The 19760-nt window shown below is 43.2% G+C and overlaps 1 protein-coding gene across 2 annotated transcripts in view; it reads right to left on the reverse strand.

Moving 5' to 3' along the window:
- htr4 (5-hydroxytryptamine receptor 4) overlaps window positions 1-19760 on the reverse strand; it is a 105301-nt gene that overhangs the window by 81445 nt on the left and 4096 nt on the right. The window contains exon 2 of one of the 2 annotated variants that reach the window (XM_029771406.1): window positions 15-149. The exons of the other annotated variant lie outside the window; for it this stretch is intronic. Coding sequence (XP_029627266.1) covers window positions 15-93 — 79 coding nt within the window. The 5' untranslated portion in view covers window positions 94-149. The remainder of the gene's footprint in view (window positions 1-14; window positions 150-19760) is intronic. 2 annotated transcript variants of the gene reach the window in all.

The raw sequence follows: 19760 nt of genomic DNA on the forward strand, positions 1-19760 counted from the left end.
ATGTTTTCACTTGCCATGGTCATATGAGCTATTGGTTGTATTACTGGTTGGGTCACATAATGCCATTTTGTTCAAGAAATTCATTGCATTCATGTCTCCTTTTGGGATGCATGAATACAATAGGCTGCCACAGGGGCTATGCAGCAGTCCTGCAACACAAGCAACAGCAGGAGGTAGTTGTTAAAAATGCAGAGAAGACACTTCACTTCTGTTTTTTCACCCAAATGTATATCTGTACCATCACTGATATGTTCTCCATGTATTAAAATATCAGGAATTCCCTTTTGGAAAATGGACAAGGACATGCACATGTGCATTGACCATGACTGCATCTGGTCATTTGGGTCTTGCCCTGTAAAGTGTGCAAATATATCCCAATGAATACATTTACAAAATATGAATATTTTTATTATACAGAGTATTTCCATAATATGTCGTCAGAAGGATTACCTCTAGAGTAATAATATATGTGTGTGTAATTTCTCTCAATGTCATGTGATCGTGTCAGTTTGATTTCTAAAAACATTATTCCAATATAATTTATACAAGGTCCCGTGTAGCTCATTTGCAAGGCCAGAGATGTGGGTTTGATTCCCACGGGGGACTAGTACGAAAATGTACGTTCTCACTACTGACTGTCTGCTAAATGACTAAACAGTAATGTAAAAATGACATAGTTCACATTGTGGTTGATTGGCGCTATTGCAGTTCTACTGTACATACAGTTGAAGTCGGAAGTTTACATACACCTTAGCCAAATACATTTAAACTCCGTTTTTCACAATTCCTGACATTTTATCCCAGTAAAAATTCCATGTCTTAGGTCAGTTAGGATCACCACTTAAATTTAAGAATGTGAAATGTCAGAATAATAGTAGCGAGAATGATTTATTTCAGCTTTTATTTCTTTCATCACATTCCCAGTGGGTCAGAAGTTTACATACACTCAATTAGTATTTGGTAGCATTGCTTTTAAATTGTTTAACTTGGGTCATATGTTTCGGGTAGCCTTCCACAAGCTTCCCACAATAAGTTAGGTGAATTTAGGCCCATTCCTCCTGACAGAGCTGGTGTAACTGAATCAGGTTTGTAGGCCTCCTTGCTCGCACACGCTTTTTCAGTTCTGCACACACATTTTCTATAGAATTGAGGTCAGAACTTTATGATGGCCACTCCAATACCTTGACTTTGTTGTCCTTAAGCCATTTTGCCACAACTTTGGACATATGCTTGGGGTCATTGTCCATTTGGAAGACCCATTTGCTACCATCCTTTAACTTCCTGATGTCTTGAGATGTTGCTTCAATATATCCACATCATTTTCTCTCCTCATGATGCCATCTATTTTGTGAAGTGCACCAGTCCCTCCTGCAACAAAGCACCCCCACAACATGATGCTGCCACCTCTGTGCTTCACGGTTGGGATGGTGTTCTTTGGCTTGCAAGCGTCCACCTTTTCCTCCAAACATAACGATGGACAAGGACATGCACATGTGCATTGACCGTGACTGCATCTGGGGGGAGGGTGTGGCTCAGTTGGTAGAGCATGGTGTTTGCAACGCCAGGGTTGTGGGTTCGATTCCCACGGGGGACCAGTACAGAAAAAAAATGTTTATGAAATGTATGCCTTCACTACTGTAAGTCACTCTGGATAAGAGCATCTGCTAAAATGTAAATGTATGTCATTATGGCCAAACAGTTATATTTTTGTTTCATCAGACCAGAGGACATTTCTCCAGAAAGTACGTTCTTTGTCCCCATGTGCAGTTGTAAACCGTAGTCTGGCTTTTTTATGGCGGTTTTGGAGCAGTGGCTTCTTCCTTGCTGAGCGGTCTTTCAGGTTATGTCGATATAGGACTCATTTTACTGTGGATATAGATACTTTTGTACCTGTTTCCTCCAGCATCTTCACAAGGTCCTTCGCTGTTGTTCTGGGATTGATTTGCACTTTCCGCACCAAAGTACGTTCATCTCTAGGAGACAGAATGTGTCTCCTTCCTGAGCGGTATGACGGCTGCGTGGCCCCATGATATTTATACTTGTGTACTATTGTTTGTACAGATGAACATGGTACCTTCAGGCATTTGGAAATTGCTCCCAAGGATGAACCAGACTTGTGGAGGTCTACACATTTTTTTCTGAAGTCTTGGCTGATTTCTTTTGATTTTCCCATGATGTCAAGCAAAGAGGCACTGAGTTTGAAGGTAGGCCTTGAACTACATCCACAGGTACACCTCCAATTGACTCAAATGATGTCAATTAGCATATCAGATGCTTCTAAAGCCATGACATCATTTTCTGGAATTTTCCAAGCTGTTTAAAGGCACAGTCAACTTAGTGTATGTAAACTTCTGACCCACTGGAATTGTGATACAGTGAATTTTAAGTGAAATAATCTGTCTGTAAACAATTGTCGGAAAAATGACTTGTGTCATGCACAAAGTAGATGTCCTAACGGACTTGCCAAAACTATAGTTTGTTACCAAGAAATGTGTGGAGTGGTTGAAAAACTAGTTTTAATGACTTCAACCTAAGTGTATGTAAACTTCCGACTTCAACTGTACAAGAAATATAATAAACTCTTTTCATGAACATCATCACAGGCATTTGAAATGATTCTGAACAGAATGATGATGCACCCCAGCCAACTGGACATTGGACTGAGGAAATCAGTGGGATAATAATAATAATGCTATGGTTTGTGCAACTCATTCTAATTATCTACACAAATACATGAGATTAAATGTCCAAGGTCCATAGTAATCTGCTTCATCTGTGGTATAGTCCATTTGTCTCTCATTCTGTCACTGTTTTTGCCTTACTATGATAAAGCCTAAAAAATGTCAATTGTTTGTTGCTGGCTCACTGTAAACAAAGTACAGGTGAATAACTTTGTAATACTGTTTACATTATACTGTTGACAATAAAACTGATCCTGTGATGTTAAGATGACCCCTTCTCATTCATACGGAAACAATTGTTACAGTTGTTTATGAATGAAGCACGGACGTAAGGTTTGATTACAACTGACAACCAATGACACCTTTACACCCTTGAGAGCTGATCTCATTGATTCTCCTCTGAGCCCCGAGGCAGCAGGCAGGTCTTTGATGTGTGTTATTTGGTTGAGAATTAAGTGATTTGTAGCAGTCAGCAATAAACACCTGGCTCCACACACATCAGTTAGCATCACTGGGCCTTTGTCTTTCAGCATGAAAATTGACATCTCTGATGTGCTTATATACACACCTGGGAAAGGCGATATTTACAAGGAAATACATTTTAATTGATTTTATTTTATTTCACCTTTATTTAACCAGGTAGGCCAGTTGAGAACAAGTTCTCATTTACAACTGCGACCTGGCCAAGACAAGCAAAGCAGTGCGACAAAAACAACAACACAGTTAAACATAAACAAACGTACAGTCAATAACACAATAGAAAAATCTATGTACAGTGTGTGCAAGTGTAGAAGAGTAGGGAGGTAAGGCAATAAATAGGCACTAGAGGCGAAATAATTACAATTTAGCATTAACACTGGAGTGATAGATGTGCAGATGATGATGTGTAAGTAGAGATACTGAGGCTAATGGCTTTCTCAAAGGGACGGCATGGGCAGGTATAGCGTCATTCAACCCTCTAGGTGGAGAGACTGTGCAGCGGGGGTCCCTGACTCCATATCATCCAGACAGAGTGGTCACAGGTGGTCTCTCTCCAGACATATGGAGGACACAGACAGACACACTACACACACATATATGTTACAAACACACACACGCTGCGCACACAAATGTTGCACATGTACACACAATCACACACACACACACACAGACACACCACACGTGTGCTCCATTCACAAGAAAATACCTGCCACAGAACTAGCTCAATACACATGGATAAACAACAGTCAGCACACTGAAACTGTGTCAGCAGCACTGTTAAACCAGCAGAAAGATACCAACACTAACTGCTGCAAGTTTGGCTGACTGTCTGCATGGAGTCTGGACTGTCTGCCTGGAGTCTGGACTGGCTACATGGAGTCTGGACAGGCTGCATGGAGTCTGGACTGTCTGCCTGGAGTCTGGACTGGCTGCATGGAGTCTGGACTGTCTGCATGGAGTCTGAACTGGCTGCATGGAGTCTGGACTGACTGCATGGAGTCTGAACTGGCTGCATGGAGTCTGGACTGTCTGCATGGAGTCTGAACTGGCTGCATGGAGTCTGAACTGGCTGCATGGAGTCTGAACTGGCTGCATGGAGTCTGGATTGGCTGCATGGAGTCTGGACTGGCTGCATGGAGTAGGGACTGGCTGCATGGAGTCTGGACTGTCTGCCTGGAGTCTGGACTGTCTGCCTGGAGTCTGGACTGGCTGCATGAAGTCTAGACTGTCTGCATGGATTCTGGACAGTCTGCATGGAGTCTGAACTGTCTGCATGGGGTCTGAACTGGCTGCATGGAATCCTGACTGTCTGCATGGAGTCTGGACTGGCTGCATGGAGTCTGGACTGGCTGCATGGAGTCTGGACTGTCTGCCTGGAGTCTGGACTGGCTGCATGGAGTCTGGACTGTCTGCATGGAGTCTGGACTACTGCCTGGAGTCTGGACTGGCTGCATGGAGTCTGGATTGGCTGCATGGATTCTGTACTGGCTGCATGGAGTCTGGACTGTCTGCATGGAGTCTGAACTGGCTGCATGGAGTCTGAACTGGCTGCATGGAGTCTGGACTGGCTGCATGGAGTCTGGACTGGCTGCATGGAGTCTGAACTGGCTGCATGGAGTCTGGATTGGCTGCATGGAGTCTGGACTGGCTGCATGGAGTCTGGACTGGCTGCATGGAGTCTGGACTGGCTGCATGGAGTCTGGACTGTCTGCCTAGAGTCTGGACTGTCTGCCTGGAGTCTAGACTGTCTGCCTGGAGTCTGGACTGTCTGCATGAAGTCTTGACTGTCTGCATGACGTCTTGACTGTCTGCATGGAGTCTGAACTGTCTGCATGAAGTCTTGACTGGCTGCATGGAGTTTGGGCTGGCTGCATGGAGTCCGGACTGTCTGCATGGAGTCTTGACTGTCTGCATGAAGTCTGGACTGGCTGCATGGAGTTTGGGCTGGCTGCATGGAGTCTGGACTGGCTGCATGGAGTCTGGACTGGCTGCATGGAGTCTGGACTGGCTGCATGGAGTCTGGACTGGCTGCATGGAGTATGGACTGTATCAATTTGGGAAAGAAAAGGTACACCAGACAGGATATTGTCTACAGTTGCGTCATAGAACATTCTGCCCTTGTTTTCATTAAACACATATTTTGTCACTTTCAAGACCATTTACGGAATGTATTTATCTCTCTTCTATTTTAATAAGTGAAAAACATTCCCTATGAGCCTGGTATATTTGACGTGCTTTGAGATCCTGTGATGTTTTAATGTGTTCTTCCCTTTTCTTCATTAAAACACATCTGACACAGGGAGCCTTGCAGCATTCCTTGACTTCATTACCAGTCTGTCTGAATAGCTGTCAAATGTGGTTGCTAACACAGTGTGCCCAAGCTTTGTTTCTCTGCTCACATTAATCATTTAAGAACTGAAATTATGTATACCAATTTTATACATGATACCATAGGTATAATTGGATCTTCTGAGTGGTGAGATGTCAAACTGCTTAATTACTTATCGTATAATATGCCGTAACCAGATATCAAAAACCTTTTGAGGAACAGAGAGAAATGTCTTTCATTTTAAGATGAAGACCAATTAAATACTAACACCCTTTTATCTAAATCACCCATTCTCTTTAACAATTACACAGTTCAAACTCTAATGTGTTTTGTAGATAATGTCTGTCTCATCTGCTCTTCCATCTCACCATATCTTCAGTCTTTGAAACGTTCCACACTAACTTACAGTGCATTCAGAAAGTATTCAGACCTTTTCCACATTTTGTTTATGTTACAGCCTTATTGTAAAATGGATGAAATCGTTTTTTTCCCTCATCAATCTACACACAATAACCCATAATGACAAAGCAAAAACAGGTCTTTAGAAATTTTAGAAAATGGAAATATAACATTTACATAAGTATTCAGACCCTTTACTCAGTACTTTGTTGAAGCACCTTTGGCAGTGATTACAGCCTTGAGTCTTCTTGGGTATGACACTACAAGCTTGGCACACCTTTATTTGGGGAATTTCTCGCATTCTTCTCTGCAGATCCTCTCAAGCTCTGTCAGGTTGGATAGGGAGAATCGGTGCACTGCTACTTTCAGGTCTCTCCAGAGATGTTTGATCAGGTTCAAGTCCGGGCTCTGGCTGGGCTACTCAAGGACATTCAGAGACTTGTCCCGAAGCCACTCCTGCATTGTCTTGGCTGTGTGCTTAGGTCATTATCCTGTTGGAAGGTGAACCTTTACCCCAGTCTGAGGTCCTGAGCACTCTGGAGCAGGTTTCCATCAAGGATCCCTCTGTACTTTGCTTTGATAATCTTTACCTCCAATCCTGACTAGTCTCCCAGTCCCTGCCACCACAATGCTTCACTGTAGGGGTGGGGCGAGGTTTCCTCCAGACGTGACACTTGGCATTCAGGCCAAAGAGTTCAATCTTGGTTTCATCAGACCAGAGAATCCTGTTTCTCATGGTCTGAGAGTCAATTAGGTGCCTTTTGGCAACTTCCAATCAGGCTATCATGTGCCTTTTACTGAGGAGTGGAACTCTGGAGTTCTGTCAGAGTGGCCATCGGGTTCTTGGTCACCTCCCTGACCAAGGCCCTTCTCCCCCGATTGCTTAGTTTGGCCGGGCAGTTAGCTCTAGGAAGAGTCTTGGTGGACCCAAACTTCTTCCATTTAAGAATGATGTAGGCCACTGTGTTCTTGGGGACATTCAATGCTGCACAAATTTTGGGTACCCTTCCCCAGATCTGTGTCTCGACACAATCCTGTCCCAGAGCTCTACAGACAATTATTTCGACCTCATGGCTTGGTTTTTGCTCTGACATGCACTGTCAACTGTGAGACCTTATATAGACAGGTGTGTGCCTTTCCAAATCATGTCCAATCAATTGAATTTACCACAGGTGGACCTCATCAAGGATGATCAATGGAAACAGGATGCACCTGAGCTCAATTTCAAGTCGCATAGCAAAGGGTCTGAATAGTTTTGTAAATAAGGTTTTTATAATAACTTAATTCATTTTAGAATAAGGTTGTAACGTAACAAAATGTAGAAAAATTCTAGGGGTCCGAATGCACTGTAAATATTGTGCTTGTAATTTGTTAACGTTTTCTTGCCAATAGTGAAATCTAATAAGTAAGGATGTGTCTCTGTCGTCTCATCTGAGTGCAACTCCGACCTCTGTGAGTTGATGCTGGAAACAAGATCATCATTACTGAGTTTCCAGACTGCAGCCGATGTTTGTCATGTGTGAGAGCTAAGAGTCTGACTGACGGTGGTCCAGCGTTGTGTTGTGGAGGGACACCCTGCCATCTGGCTCAGGTTTCCCCTGTTGGTCCAAAGCTCATTAATCCCCCATCCTAATCAAGGAACATGACGTCTGACCTCTGACGTCTTACCAGACTCACATTTGCCACATATTTCCAAATCATTGGCTGCTTCCTGTTCCTGAACTAAGGTTTGACCCAGACAGTGTATTCATTCAATCACTATTAACAATTTTCTGATATATGTTTTATACTTTTCACTTACCATGATATAATGATATTTGATATATTACTGTTCAACAAATTGAAGACATTTTCCTTTCAACTTTTCCCTAATTTAACTGTGGACTAATGCACCGAGGGAACCATATGTGTCAGGTAGAAGCCAGCCTGTTACTGTTGGGGGTGGGGGATGCCGCATGCCACAAAAGCAGCATCAGCCTCAAGGAAACTTTCTCATTATACTGAATACTACACACACTCTCCCTGATGGATTTCCAATTTAATTTAAATGCTAATTTGGGTTTAATGATGGTTTTGGGGCTCCTAATGCTCTTACTTGTGCTCCTCCTGACATCATATTTACTGAGTTCTCCTGCTCGGCACCAACGCTCTCAGCTCTGCTCTGGGCATGTGGATGCAGCTGAGTATTAAAATAGCAATTTGCCAAACCATTAATAATGCACATCATGTGGATACAGTGTGCAGCCATGCCTCCAGAGTATCTCTTTATCTCCCAAAAGATACATTACTTCCTATAAGTATAGAACAACTATTTCAAATGAATTAGGAGTTTAATGACTGATTATGGAGTCAGTAGCCTAACTAACAATCCACTGATGTCATTGGGAGAGATTACAGAGAGAAGTTTCTGCTTTGACTGACTATCTAAAACCCCTCTCAGGTTGTTTATCAGCATGATATTGATTCATTATAATAGAAGTCATTCGATGATATTTCATAGACTCCCCCCCCCCCCCCGAATGTAAATGACAGAACGGTTCAGAGCACCAAAAAGAGTTCAGGAGATTTTATGAAACAGAAAGAAGCTGAACTTGGTGTTTGAAAATGCTTCAGCAGGTATAAATACAACACCTGAGGTGATTGTCAAACCATTCACTAAAGCAAACACTTAGATTGAAGTGATCGCCAAATGTTCAAAATAGCAATAAACTGTAGCAGTGTGTTTCAACAGTATTACTTAGAGCTGCTAATATTAGAGAATGACTCTTCTGTTGATAGAATACCAGCTGCAGGAGTAGGACCAATAAAAACACTGGACTTTCCAGAAGTGCCTTGAGAGGAATAAATTCATTGTAGGCCTCAATATTCTGACTCAGAGCCTTTTAAAATTCTATGGCCAAAGATATAAAAGTCAAACTGCACCTATTGGCTTGAAGGCAGGGGCAGATTGTGATAACCTGGCTGAAGACACCTTAGAGTGGTGTTGGAAATGTGGCTATTGTTGGAGGGATGTAACAACTAAAGCGGTCCCATTCAGTACTTAGTACCCTCTCATTCCATCTCCTAAGGTATGCTCATTGCCATGACTACTGAAAAGCCACACATTCAATACAGAAGTATAATTGATACACACACACACTTCAAAGTGAAGCACCCTCACCACTATAGTAACACAGTATACTGTATATAGGCCCATTTATTGTCTGCATGTCAAAGTGGACGAAATCCAAAGAAAAGTTACATAAAAAACACAAATACATAAAAAAAACGAAGTAAAAACAAATGAAGACCTAAGGACCCGGGATGGGTTTCAACTAAGCTAACATATGGAATTGTTTTAAGATGGTACATTTTAGGACCCCTGTAGATATAAAAAAATATATATAAAAAATGATTGATGTAACCTTGCTGCTATTAGCCCATAGAAACACATTGAATAACAGACTCACATAATGAAAAACAGAGTCCAAAAATAAATCAAAAAGGAAGTACGTTTTGAAGTGTCTGCATTATATCTGAGAGATATAAGAAAGCTAGAAAAAAAGAAAATATTGTGGAATTACCCATATACCTTTTACGTGGAAATGCCCTTATCACTTCCATTCATTTTTCAGTCTGGTACCAGATTACCTTCAGACTACAGGAGGTTGGTGACACCTTAATTGGGGAGAACAGGCTCATGGTAATGGCTGGAGCGGAATAGGTGGAATGGTATCCCAGGTGTTTGATACAATTCCATTTGCTCCGTTCCAGCCATTATTATGAGCCGTTCTCCCCTCAGCAGCCTCTTCTGCCTCAGACCAGTCCTGTGACACTTGTGGGGGTTGTAGAGCGAAACGGAGAACACCATGGTGTTCGTGAGAGAACCATCTTTCCATAGCCTTTCCATACCATTTGGACACTACAGACGTTTTCATGAGAAGATCAATTTTTGGGGATGTCTCCAGGTCTAATAAACAGCACGGTAGCTCTACCACCTTCCACCGCAGATACAGAAGGCCGACATGGGCGGATGCGGTGGACTGAAGAAAAAAAACAGATCTCTAGCTTAAACAGATGGATTTTGATGGGTATTGCTGTATTATGCTAATTCCATTTCCTCGGGGTCACAGACATTGGCTCTAGTGGTTTTCAGAACAACGAGGTAGTGCTAAAGTTACATATCGTTAGGGTTTGCATTGGGCCTCCCATCTGGAATGCAGTATCTTTATGGGTAATTCTAAAATCCCTATAGGTCCCTCTCATGTCTACGTTTTTTACACCTCCACAGACATAAACAGTAATAACCTCAGTAACGTTCCCAGTAGAGTAGATGGGATTCCTGTATAACTGTTTGAGTGGTGTTGACTTGTACTTTCACAAAGACCATAAAAGGGTGTATATCCAAGAACTTTTACTAATATGGCATACGATATCATTATAATGTGCTGCTGATCGAGGTGGTCTTACAGTAACACGTTAAAAAGAGTACAGTGGCAACTTCACAGACCTGCTCACCAATACATGGGAGGGAGAATGCCTTGTAAAGGAGCGTATATTTAACCACAAGCTGACTAGTTCACCTCAGAACAATACAACCTCCTATCTCACACTGATTTGAATGGTTTACATATTTTTACAACCTAACACGCCCTACAATTTTACGATTCACTAAGAAACAGTCTGGGTTCCCTCCTCTGTATTCAAGACCTCTGAGCAAAGTCCAAAGTCTCCCAGAATGTCCATCATTTCCTATTCAGTCCTGTAGGCCATAAATTGACAATATTATAATTATTTCAAAGCGAGCAAATCATTATTGTTGTCCCTGACTGTTAAGAATAAAGCTATCCGAGGCATAGTCAACAACAAAAAACGATCAGCTTCCCTCAAGGGTTAAGCATATTTAATAATGATGTATGCTGTCAGAGCATCTTAAGAGCCTGCACATTAAAGGTATAAAAAGGCTTTATCGAGTATAGGATTACTAAAAGCCTAACCTGGCATCCTGAAATGGGAACGATACTACTGTGTTTATCCCATTATACTTTATGGCCCATTACATCAGTAAAAATCATTCAATATTGACAAATATAAAGGTAGCCCCTACAGTGCCTGATATGATATTACTGGGCCATATTCACAAGTGTAATGACAACCATTACACTGATTAGAGTAACAAAAAACTAACAAATAAGAGTTTTAGGGTCTATTACTTGACAATTACACGGTCCTTGATTTAAACGGCTCCAAATAGAAGGGAAGAGGGTAACAGCAACGTCATACAATTCATGTTCATATACACTAGTCGTTGGGTTGCCAGTTTGACGTAGACATGTTGACAAGTATGTGAAATCCCTTGATCCTGTGACACAAACAGTTATGTAGGCTACACTAACAGTCAAATAAATGTGTATTTCTAACCTAACTGTATATAGTACAAAGCCATATAACAAAGAAATTGGGGGCAAAGATGAACGAGTCAGTTTATTGGTGCCATAATCCTGGTGACATTATGCAAGCAATAGTGTTGCATGACTGTGTGGCTGGCTTATAAACCTGATTAAAAACAAATGACTAAAACGGGAGATTCATGTCACTGTCTGTCCAAATGTCATGTAGTGTGCAGTTATGAATGCACTAATAATCCCAAGACTATAAATACCTCCTTTGGAAAGTGTTGGAAACTTGGAACAATGAACCAATGAGGCTCTGGCCCGTTGGTCTGTGCCAGCCGGTTTAACATGGAGAAGCAGGAACTGGAAACGTTTCTAGATATCAGGACAGCGATTACCCACCTCGGACTGGAAGATAACTTTTTCTTTAACGAGCCGGACGCAAAGGATTTACTTCAGACACCCACCAAGGCCCTCATCCCCATCATTAGCAGGAGAAAGAGACGGAGATATCGGGGACGTACTGTAGGTCGGGGTGCCTTGTAAGGATCCGCTGGCGAGTGGGTAATCTTCCTTTACCATCGGTCCTATTAGCCAACATACAATCATTGGATAATAAAATAGACGAACTACAATCACGTACATCCTACCAACGGGACATTAAAACTGTAATATCTTATTTTTAACCGAGTCGTGGCTGAACGACGACATGAATAACATACAGCTGGTGGGCATTACACTGTATCGGCAAGATAGAACAGCAGCCTCTGGAAAGGCAAGGGGTGACGGTCTATGTGTATTTGTAAACAACAGCTTGTGCACAAAATATAATAGTAAGGAAGTCTCGAGGTTTAGTGACGATGGCGGAGAGAGCTAAACGTTCAAAAGTGTGGTTACGCTTCACCAGAGTCGATGCTGACAGCGCTCGTTGCCACAAGTGCAACACGACTTTTGCTTGTAAGGGCGGAAACACGAGCAATCTGTCCAAACATCTATGGAAAGTGCATCATGTACAGGCAGAGAAATGCACAGTTTTCGACTGTGCATTACGTTCTTTTGCAGGAAAATATTGCTTATTTCATTTGTTTTACATTTCCATCATCACAACATTAGAGTCTATAATAGTGATTTGTTCAAAACATTGCTGTTTCTTTTGATGTAAATAATTGTTTATTTTATTTATTTTACATTTCAGAAAATAAAGCAATGTTAATTCTGTTCTTAATTTTTTTTTTTTTTTTTGTGATAAATATCAAAAAGAACCGATAGGAATACTGTTAAAGTACTGGATCAATAAGCAGTATCAGTAAGAGTAGTAATGCCATTAAAATCTCAACAATACCCATCCCTAGTCGTGAAGAGGGCACGACAAAGCCTATTCCCCCTCAGGAGACTGAAACGATTTGGCATGGGTCCTCAGATCCTCAAAAAGTTCTACAGCTGCACCATCGAGAGCATCCTGACTGGTTGCATCACTTCCTGGTATGGCAACTGCTCAGCCTCCGACCTCTATACCAGGCAGTGTCAGAGGAAGACCCTAAAAATTGTCAGACTCCAGCCACCCTAGTCATAGACTGTTCTCTCTGCTACTGCACGGCATACCGGAGATCCAAATCTAGGTCCAAAAGGCTTCTTAAGAGCTTCTACCCTCAAGCAGTAAGACTCCTGAACAGCTAATCAAATGGCTACCCAGACTATTTGCATTGCCACCCCCCCCCCCCCCCCCCCCCCTTTACACTGCTGCTACTCAGAGTTTATTATCTATGCATAGTCACTTTAACTCTACCTACATGTACAGACTTTCTCAATTACCTCGACTACCATTCAGTTCCTGTTCGGTTAAAATTAAATATTAACCTATAAACAAATATGTTAGTATACATTTTCCTGGCTATATACTGGGGGTGAATGTGAACCTTTATGGACAACATTTAAAATTGATTAATAGAACATTTATGGAAAATATGGTTTCTGGTCTATGTCTGTCAAAAATGTGCAGTATTTGACCATAAAACTGACTAAAGGGCAGGGAAAGCTCAACCGGAGGATCCGAGCCTTTCAAACACAGACACAGGTGGTCTGAATTGTGAATTGTATGACTCAGCCAATGTCAAGCAGCGTCACCATTCACACCAAAGCCTCTAAAAACAGTGGCTTAAACAAATCAATAATAGCAGCTGGCATCAGTGTCATTCCCATTGGTAGCATGCTGAGGCTCGTTGAGCTTCATAAAATGAAACAAGTTTGCTATTGATTTGAACTTTAGACACTTCCTCTAATAGAATGTTTTCTCTTTCTCCTTAACCTTTTTTATGCTCATCTAAAATAGAACAGAAAAATGAATCATACATACTGCAAACCTTTCTCATGGGCAAACCATAATTCTTAAAAAGAACATGAGCACATGATAAAGATATTGGGAGCTTTCGCTATTTAACATGTTTTATGTGTCCGGATGTAGGATGGATCCACCACCATCTAGGTGCAGTCAGGAGCTGTCCAGACAACTCTGTTGCATGGATCACTTTGAAAACAAGCAACATTCTTCCCAATATTAAAAATAATACGAATAAATGAAAGATTTCCCCAAGAAACACAGTAACATGACAGGAATTCCCGCAGAACTGACCAAAATAAAGCGCTGGCCTGTATCAACATTATATCCTACGTTTAAAGACAACACTCTGGGATCTTAAGCAAAACAAATTCAGAACTTATTGCACACATTGGATTTGTACCATATCACACAAATTGCAAAATAGGTAACATATCACACAAAATGGATGGCGTAGTACTCAAAAAACAGGGACCCACTTTCAAAACTGTGTGGCTGTGTGCATCTTTAACTTTAACTGTTGATAGTTATTAAATACAGTGCATTAGGAAAGTATTCAGGCCCCTTGACTTTTTCAACATTTTGTTGCGTTACAGCCTTGTTCAAAAATATATTTTCCTCATCAATCTACACACAATACCTCATAATGACAAAGCAAAAACAGGTTTATAGACATTTTTGCAAATGTATTTCAGTAAAGAACTGAAATACCTTATTTACATAAAAATTCTGACCCTTTGCTATGAGACTCCAAATTGAGCTCAGGTGCATCCTGTTTCCATTGATCATACTTGAGATGTTACTACAACTTGATTGGAGTTCACCTGTGGTAAATTCAATTGATTGGACATGATATGGAAAGGCACGCCCGTCTATATAAGGTCCAACAGTTGACAGTGCATGTTAGAGCAAAAATCAAGCCATGAGATCGAAGGATATGTCCGTAGAGCTCCGAGGCAAGATTGTGTCGAGGCAAAATGTTTGCAGCATTGAAGGTCCCCAAGAACACAGTGGCCTCCATCATTCTTAAATGGAAGAAGTTTGGAATCACTAAGACTTCCTAGAGCTGACCGCCTGGCCAAACTGAGCAATTGGGAAAGAAGGGCCTTGGTCAGGGAGGTGACCAAGAACCCAATGGTCACTCTGACAGAACTCTAGAGTTCCTCTGTGTAGATGGGAGAATCTTCCAGAAGGACAACCATCTCTGCAGCACTCCACCAATCAGGCTTTTATGGTAGAGTGGCCAGACGGAATCCACTCTTCAGTAAAAGGCACATGACAGCCCGCCTGGAGTTTGCCAAAAGGTACCTAAAGACTCTCAGACCATGAAAAACAAGATTCTCTGGTCTGATGTAACCAAGATTGAACTCTTTGGCCTGAATGCCAAGCGTCATGTCTGGAGGAAACCTGGCATCATCCCTACAGTCAACCATGGTGGTGGTAGCATCATGCTGTGGGGATGTTCTTCAGCGTCAGGGACTGAGAGAGTAGTCAGGATCGAGGCAAAGATGAACGGAGCAAATTACAGAGGGATCCTTGATAAAAACCTGCTCCAGAGTGCTCAGGACCTCAGACTGGGGCAAAGGTTCACCTTCCAACAGAACAACGACCGTAAGCACACAGCCAAGACAACGCATGAGTGGATACGCGATAGGTCTCTGAATGTCCTTGAGTGGCCCAGTCAGAGCCCGGACTTGAACATCTCTGGAGAGACCTGAAAATAGCTGTGCAGCGACGCTCCCCATTCAACCTGACAGAGCTTGAGAGGCACTGCAGAGAAAAATGGGAGAAACTCCCCAAATACAGGTGTGTCAAGCTTGTAGCGTCATACCCAAGAAGAATCGAGGCTGTAATCACTGCCAAAGGTTCTTCAACAAAGTACTAAGTAAAGGGTCTGAATACTTATGTAAATATGATATTTCAGTTTTAAATTTGTATTAATTTGCCAAAAAATCTAAAGTCCTGTTTTTGCTTTGTCATTATGGGGTATTGTGTGTAGATTGATGAGGAAAATACATTTTTGAACAAGGTTGTAACGTAACAAAATGTTGAAAAAGTCAAAGGGTCTGAATACTTTCCTTATGCACTGTAACTGTAAATAACACTAGACTCCACTAAACTCTTGATGGGAACTGAAATTGGACATATGTCATCCTGAATCAGACTAGAGTGGAAATTTGATCTCAAAATAAAGTCCCATAACCTTTGTACAGTAAGCTAGGGTGCTATTACTGATTTGTGATATTACTGATGCAACTCACAGGGGAGAATGCTGAGGTGTGAAATTCAGTTGAAGAGTCCAGGGAGGACAGAGCTATGTGTGTTTATAGCATAGTTCAGAGGTCATGGGGTTGAGGACAGAATGGCAGGCATCTCATCCTGGGGTAATAAACTAGAATGATTTCTCACTTGCTTTGCATTAAGGGTAAACACAGCTCACAGTTTGCTGTCTGGGTGTCATGGACTTCTGTCAAATCTGATGTTGCAAGGCCAAGGAATTCTGCCTCCGCTCTACTCTGCTCCACGCCTCCTGTGCAAATTTATACAAACCATCCCACTGAGCAGAGTAGAGAGGAGAAGGTTGTGATGGATTATAGAAAGAGGTACTCTGCCTCTGTCTGCTGTGTATGAAGCCCTGTCTCTTCCATCCGGGTTCTAAGAAAACTTGGGAGACTTGTCCTGGCCAGTCAGGGGGTAGAGTAAATGAATGGTTTGGAGTCTGGTCCGGAGAGGGAGGGAGGGGGAAATATATATATATAGAGAGAGAGAGGAAGAGAAAGAGCGAGAGAGAGCAAGAGAGAGACAGAGAGAGAGCGTGAGAGAGACAGAGAGAGAGAGTGAGCGAGAGAGAGACGGAAAGATTGAGAGCGAGAGAGAGAGGGGAGAGAGAGATGAGAGAGAGAGAGAGAGAGACAGATTGAGAGAGACAGAGAGAGAGAGATGGGAAGTGTCAGTGGTGGGGAGAGAGAGAGAGAGAGAGAGAGAGAGAGAGAGAGAGAGAGAGAGAGAGAGAGAGAGAGAGAGAGAGAGAGAGTGAGAGCAGCTGCTGTTGCTACAGCTTTGTGCCAGACATTTCCTTGAAAACTTCAGCTCATATTTCGCCATGCAAAATGTTTTTACACTCAGTGTAGTTAATGCTATTACACATAGCATTAACTACACTGAGTGTAAAAAATGGGTATTAAAACTAATGTATGACTGGTCTCCTAACAACAAGCTTCTGAAGTATAAAAATATCTGTTTATGCTCTGGTACAACTTTTCATTGAAGGATTGTCAATACTGTTCAATTGCTGATGTTCTACAGTGAATAAATAATGTGTTTGCTTAATGTAGAGCAACTTTCTTCAACTCAAATAAACTGAAGACAGGGGAAAAGATAAGAGCCATTTGTTTGGGTGAATACATCACTGGCTAAGTTTATGTTGCCATTGCTTGATGTCAGTATAAGAGCAGGTGCTGTACAACAAAAAAAATGCTATCCCGTGGCATGCTGTTCCTGTGGCATGCTATCCTGTGGCATGCTATCGCCGCGGCATGTTATCCCGTGGCATGCTATCTTCGTGGCATGCTGTTCCTGTGGCATGCTGTTCCCATGGAATGCTATCCCCGTTGCATGCTATCCAGTGGCATGCTATCTCCGTGGCATGCTGTTCCCGTGGCATGTTATCCCTGTTGCATGCTAACCCTGTGGCATGATATCCAGTGGAATTCTATCCCGTGTATTTAGCTCCAGCTCTAGTGCTCCCATTGGCACGTATATCTCTCTCTCTCTTATGAATTTCACCAAATGTACATTTTCATTTCGGAACAGTGGACAAATTGATCTGGCACATAACATAAGGAACGCTTTAACATTTCAGACAAACCTATAAACTGGAGATTTGTTCAGTCAAGTCTCGCTCAAACAGAGCACAATAGATCTCAAGAGAAGAGAGCGAGTCACCCAAGTTTATGCAGAACCAGGCTCTGAGAGTCTATGGGCCAGGCTCTGAGAGTCTATGGGCCAGGCACTGGGAGTCTATTGGCCAGGCTCTGGGAGTCTATTGGCCAGGCTCTGAGAGTCTATGGGCCAGGCTCTGAGAGTCTATGGGCCAGGCTCTGGGAGTCTATTGGCCAGGCTCTGGGAGTCTATTGGCCAGGCTCTGGAAGTCTATGGGCCAGGCTCTGGGAGTCTATGGGCCAGGCTCTGGGAGTCTATGGGCCAGAATCGTGGAGTCTATGCAGGGCCAGGCTCTGGAAGTCTTTGGGCCAGGCTCTGGGAGTCTATGGGCCAGGCTCTGGGTGTCTATGGGCCAGGCTCTAGGAGTCTATGGGCAAGGCTCTGAGAGACTATGGGCCAGGCTCTGAGAGTCTATGGGCCAGGCTCTGGGAGTCTATTGGCCAGGCTCTGGGAGTCTATGGGCCAGGCTCTGGGAGTCTATGGGCCAGGCTCTGGAAGTCTATGGGCCAGGCTCTGGGAGTCTATGGGCCAGGCTCTGGGAGTCTATGGGCCAGGCTCTGGAAGTCTATGGGCCAGGCTCTGGGAGTCTATGGGCCAGGCTCTGGGAGTCTATGGGCCAGGCTCTAAGAGTCTATGCAGGGCCAGGCTCTGGAAGTCTTTGGGCCAGGCTCTGGGAGTCTATGGGCCAGGCTCTGGGAGTCTATGGGCCAGGCTCTAAGAGTCTATGGGCAAGGCACTGAGAGTCTATGGGCCAGGCTTATGGAGTCTATGCAGGGCCAGGCTCTGGGAGTCTATGGGCAAGGCACTGAGAGTCTATGGGCCAGGTTCTGGGAGTCTATGCAGGGCCAGGCTCTGGGAGTCTATGCAGGGCCAGGCTCTGTGAGTCTATGGGCAAGGCACTGAGAGTATATGGGCCAGGCTCGGGGAGTCTATGCAGGGCCAGGCTCAGTGAGTCTATGGGCAAGGCACTGAGAGTCTATGGGCAAGGCACTGAGAGTCTATGGGCCAGGCTCTGGGAGTCTATGCAGGGCCAGGCTCTGGGAGTCTATGCAGGGCCAGGCTCTGGGAGTCTATGGGCAAGGCACTGAGAGTCTATGGGCCAGGCTCTGGGAGTCTATGCAGGGCCAGGCTCTGTGAGTCTATGCAGGCCCAGGCTCTGGGAGTCTATGCAGGCCCAGGCTCTGGGAGTCTATGCAGGGCCAGGCTCTGGGAGTCTATTCAGGGCCAGGCTCTGGGACTCTATGCTGGGCCAGGCTCTGGGAGTCTATTCAGGGCCTGGCTCTGGGAGTCTATTCAGGCCCTGGCTCTGGGAGTCTATTCAGGGCCAGGCTTTGTGAGTCTATTCAGTGCCAGGCTCTGGGAGTCTATGCTGGGCCAGGCTCTGGGAGTCTATGCTGGGCCAGGCTCTGGGAGTCTATACTGGGCCAGGCTCTGGGAGTCTATACTGGGCCAGGCTCTGGGTGTTTACGCAGGGTTCTGTGAGTCTATTCAAGGCCTGGCTCTGGGGAATACATGCGGAAGTACAAGTACTTGGTTCCTGAGTGTCTGAGGCTGACAGTTTGTTTTCTATCTACTGGGTGTCTGAGGCTGACAGTTTGTTTTCTATCTACTGGGTGTCTGAGGCTGACAGTTTGTTTTCTATCTACTGGGTGTCTGAGGCTGACAGTTTGTTTTCTATCTACTGGGTATCTGAGGCTGACAGTTTGTTTTCTATCTACTGGGTGTCTGAGGCTGACAGTTTGTTTTCTATCTACTGGGTGTCTGAGGCTGACAGTTTGTTTTCTATCTACTGGGTGTCTGAGGCTGACAGTTTGTTTTCTATCTACTGGGTATCTGAGGCTGACCGTTTGTTTTCTATCTACTGTGTGTCTGAGGCTGACAGTTTGTTTGAGGCTGACAAATATGTCCACCATTCCAACCCCAAACGTCTAGAAAAAATACATTATTTGCAGTAACATATTACTTACAGTAACATATTATTTGCAGTAACATATTATTAACAGTAACATTTTATTTACAGTAACATATTATTTACAGTAACATATTACTTGCAGTAACATATTATTAACAGTAACATATTATTTACAGTAACATGTTATTTACAGTAACATATTCTTTTGGAACTCTGAGAAGGTTCTAATGACAAAAACACAAGGAAGTATTACCCTCATTACAGTCTACACCTCCTGCTCACTCAGGTGTACTGTGATGGTTAAGTGACA

This window comes from Salmo trutta, chromosome 13 (assembly GCF_901001165.1).
Source record: "Salmo trutta chromosome 13, fSalTru1.1, whole genome shotgun sequence".
Lineage (NCBI taxonomy): Eukaryota > Metazoa > Chordata > Actinopteri > Salmoniformes > Salmonidae > Salmo > Salmo trutta.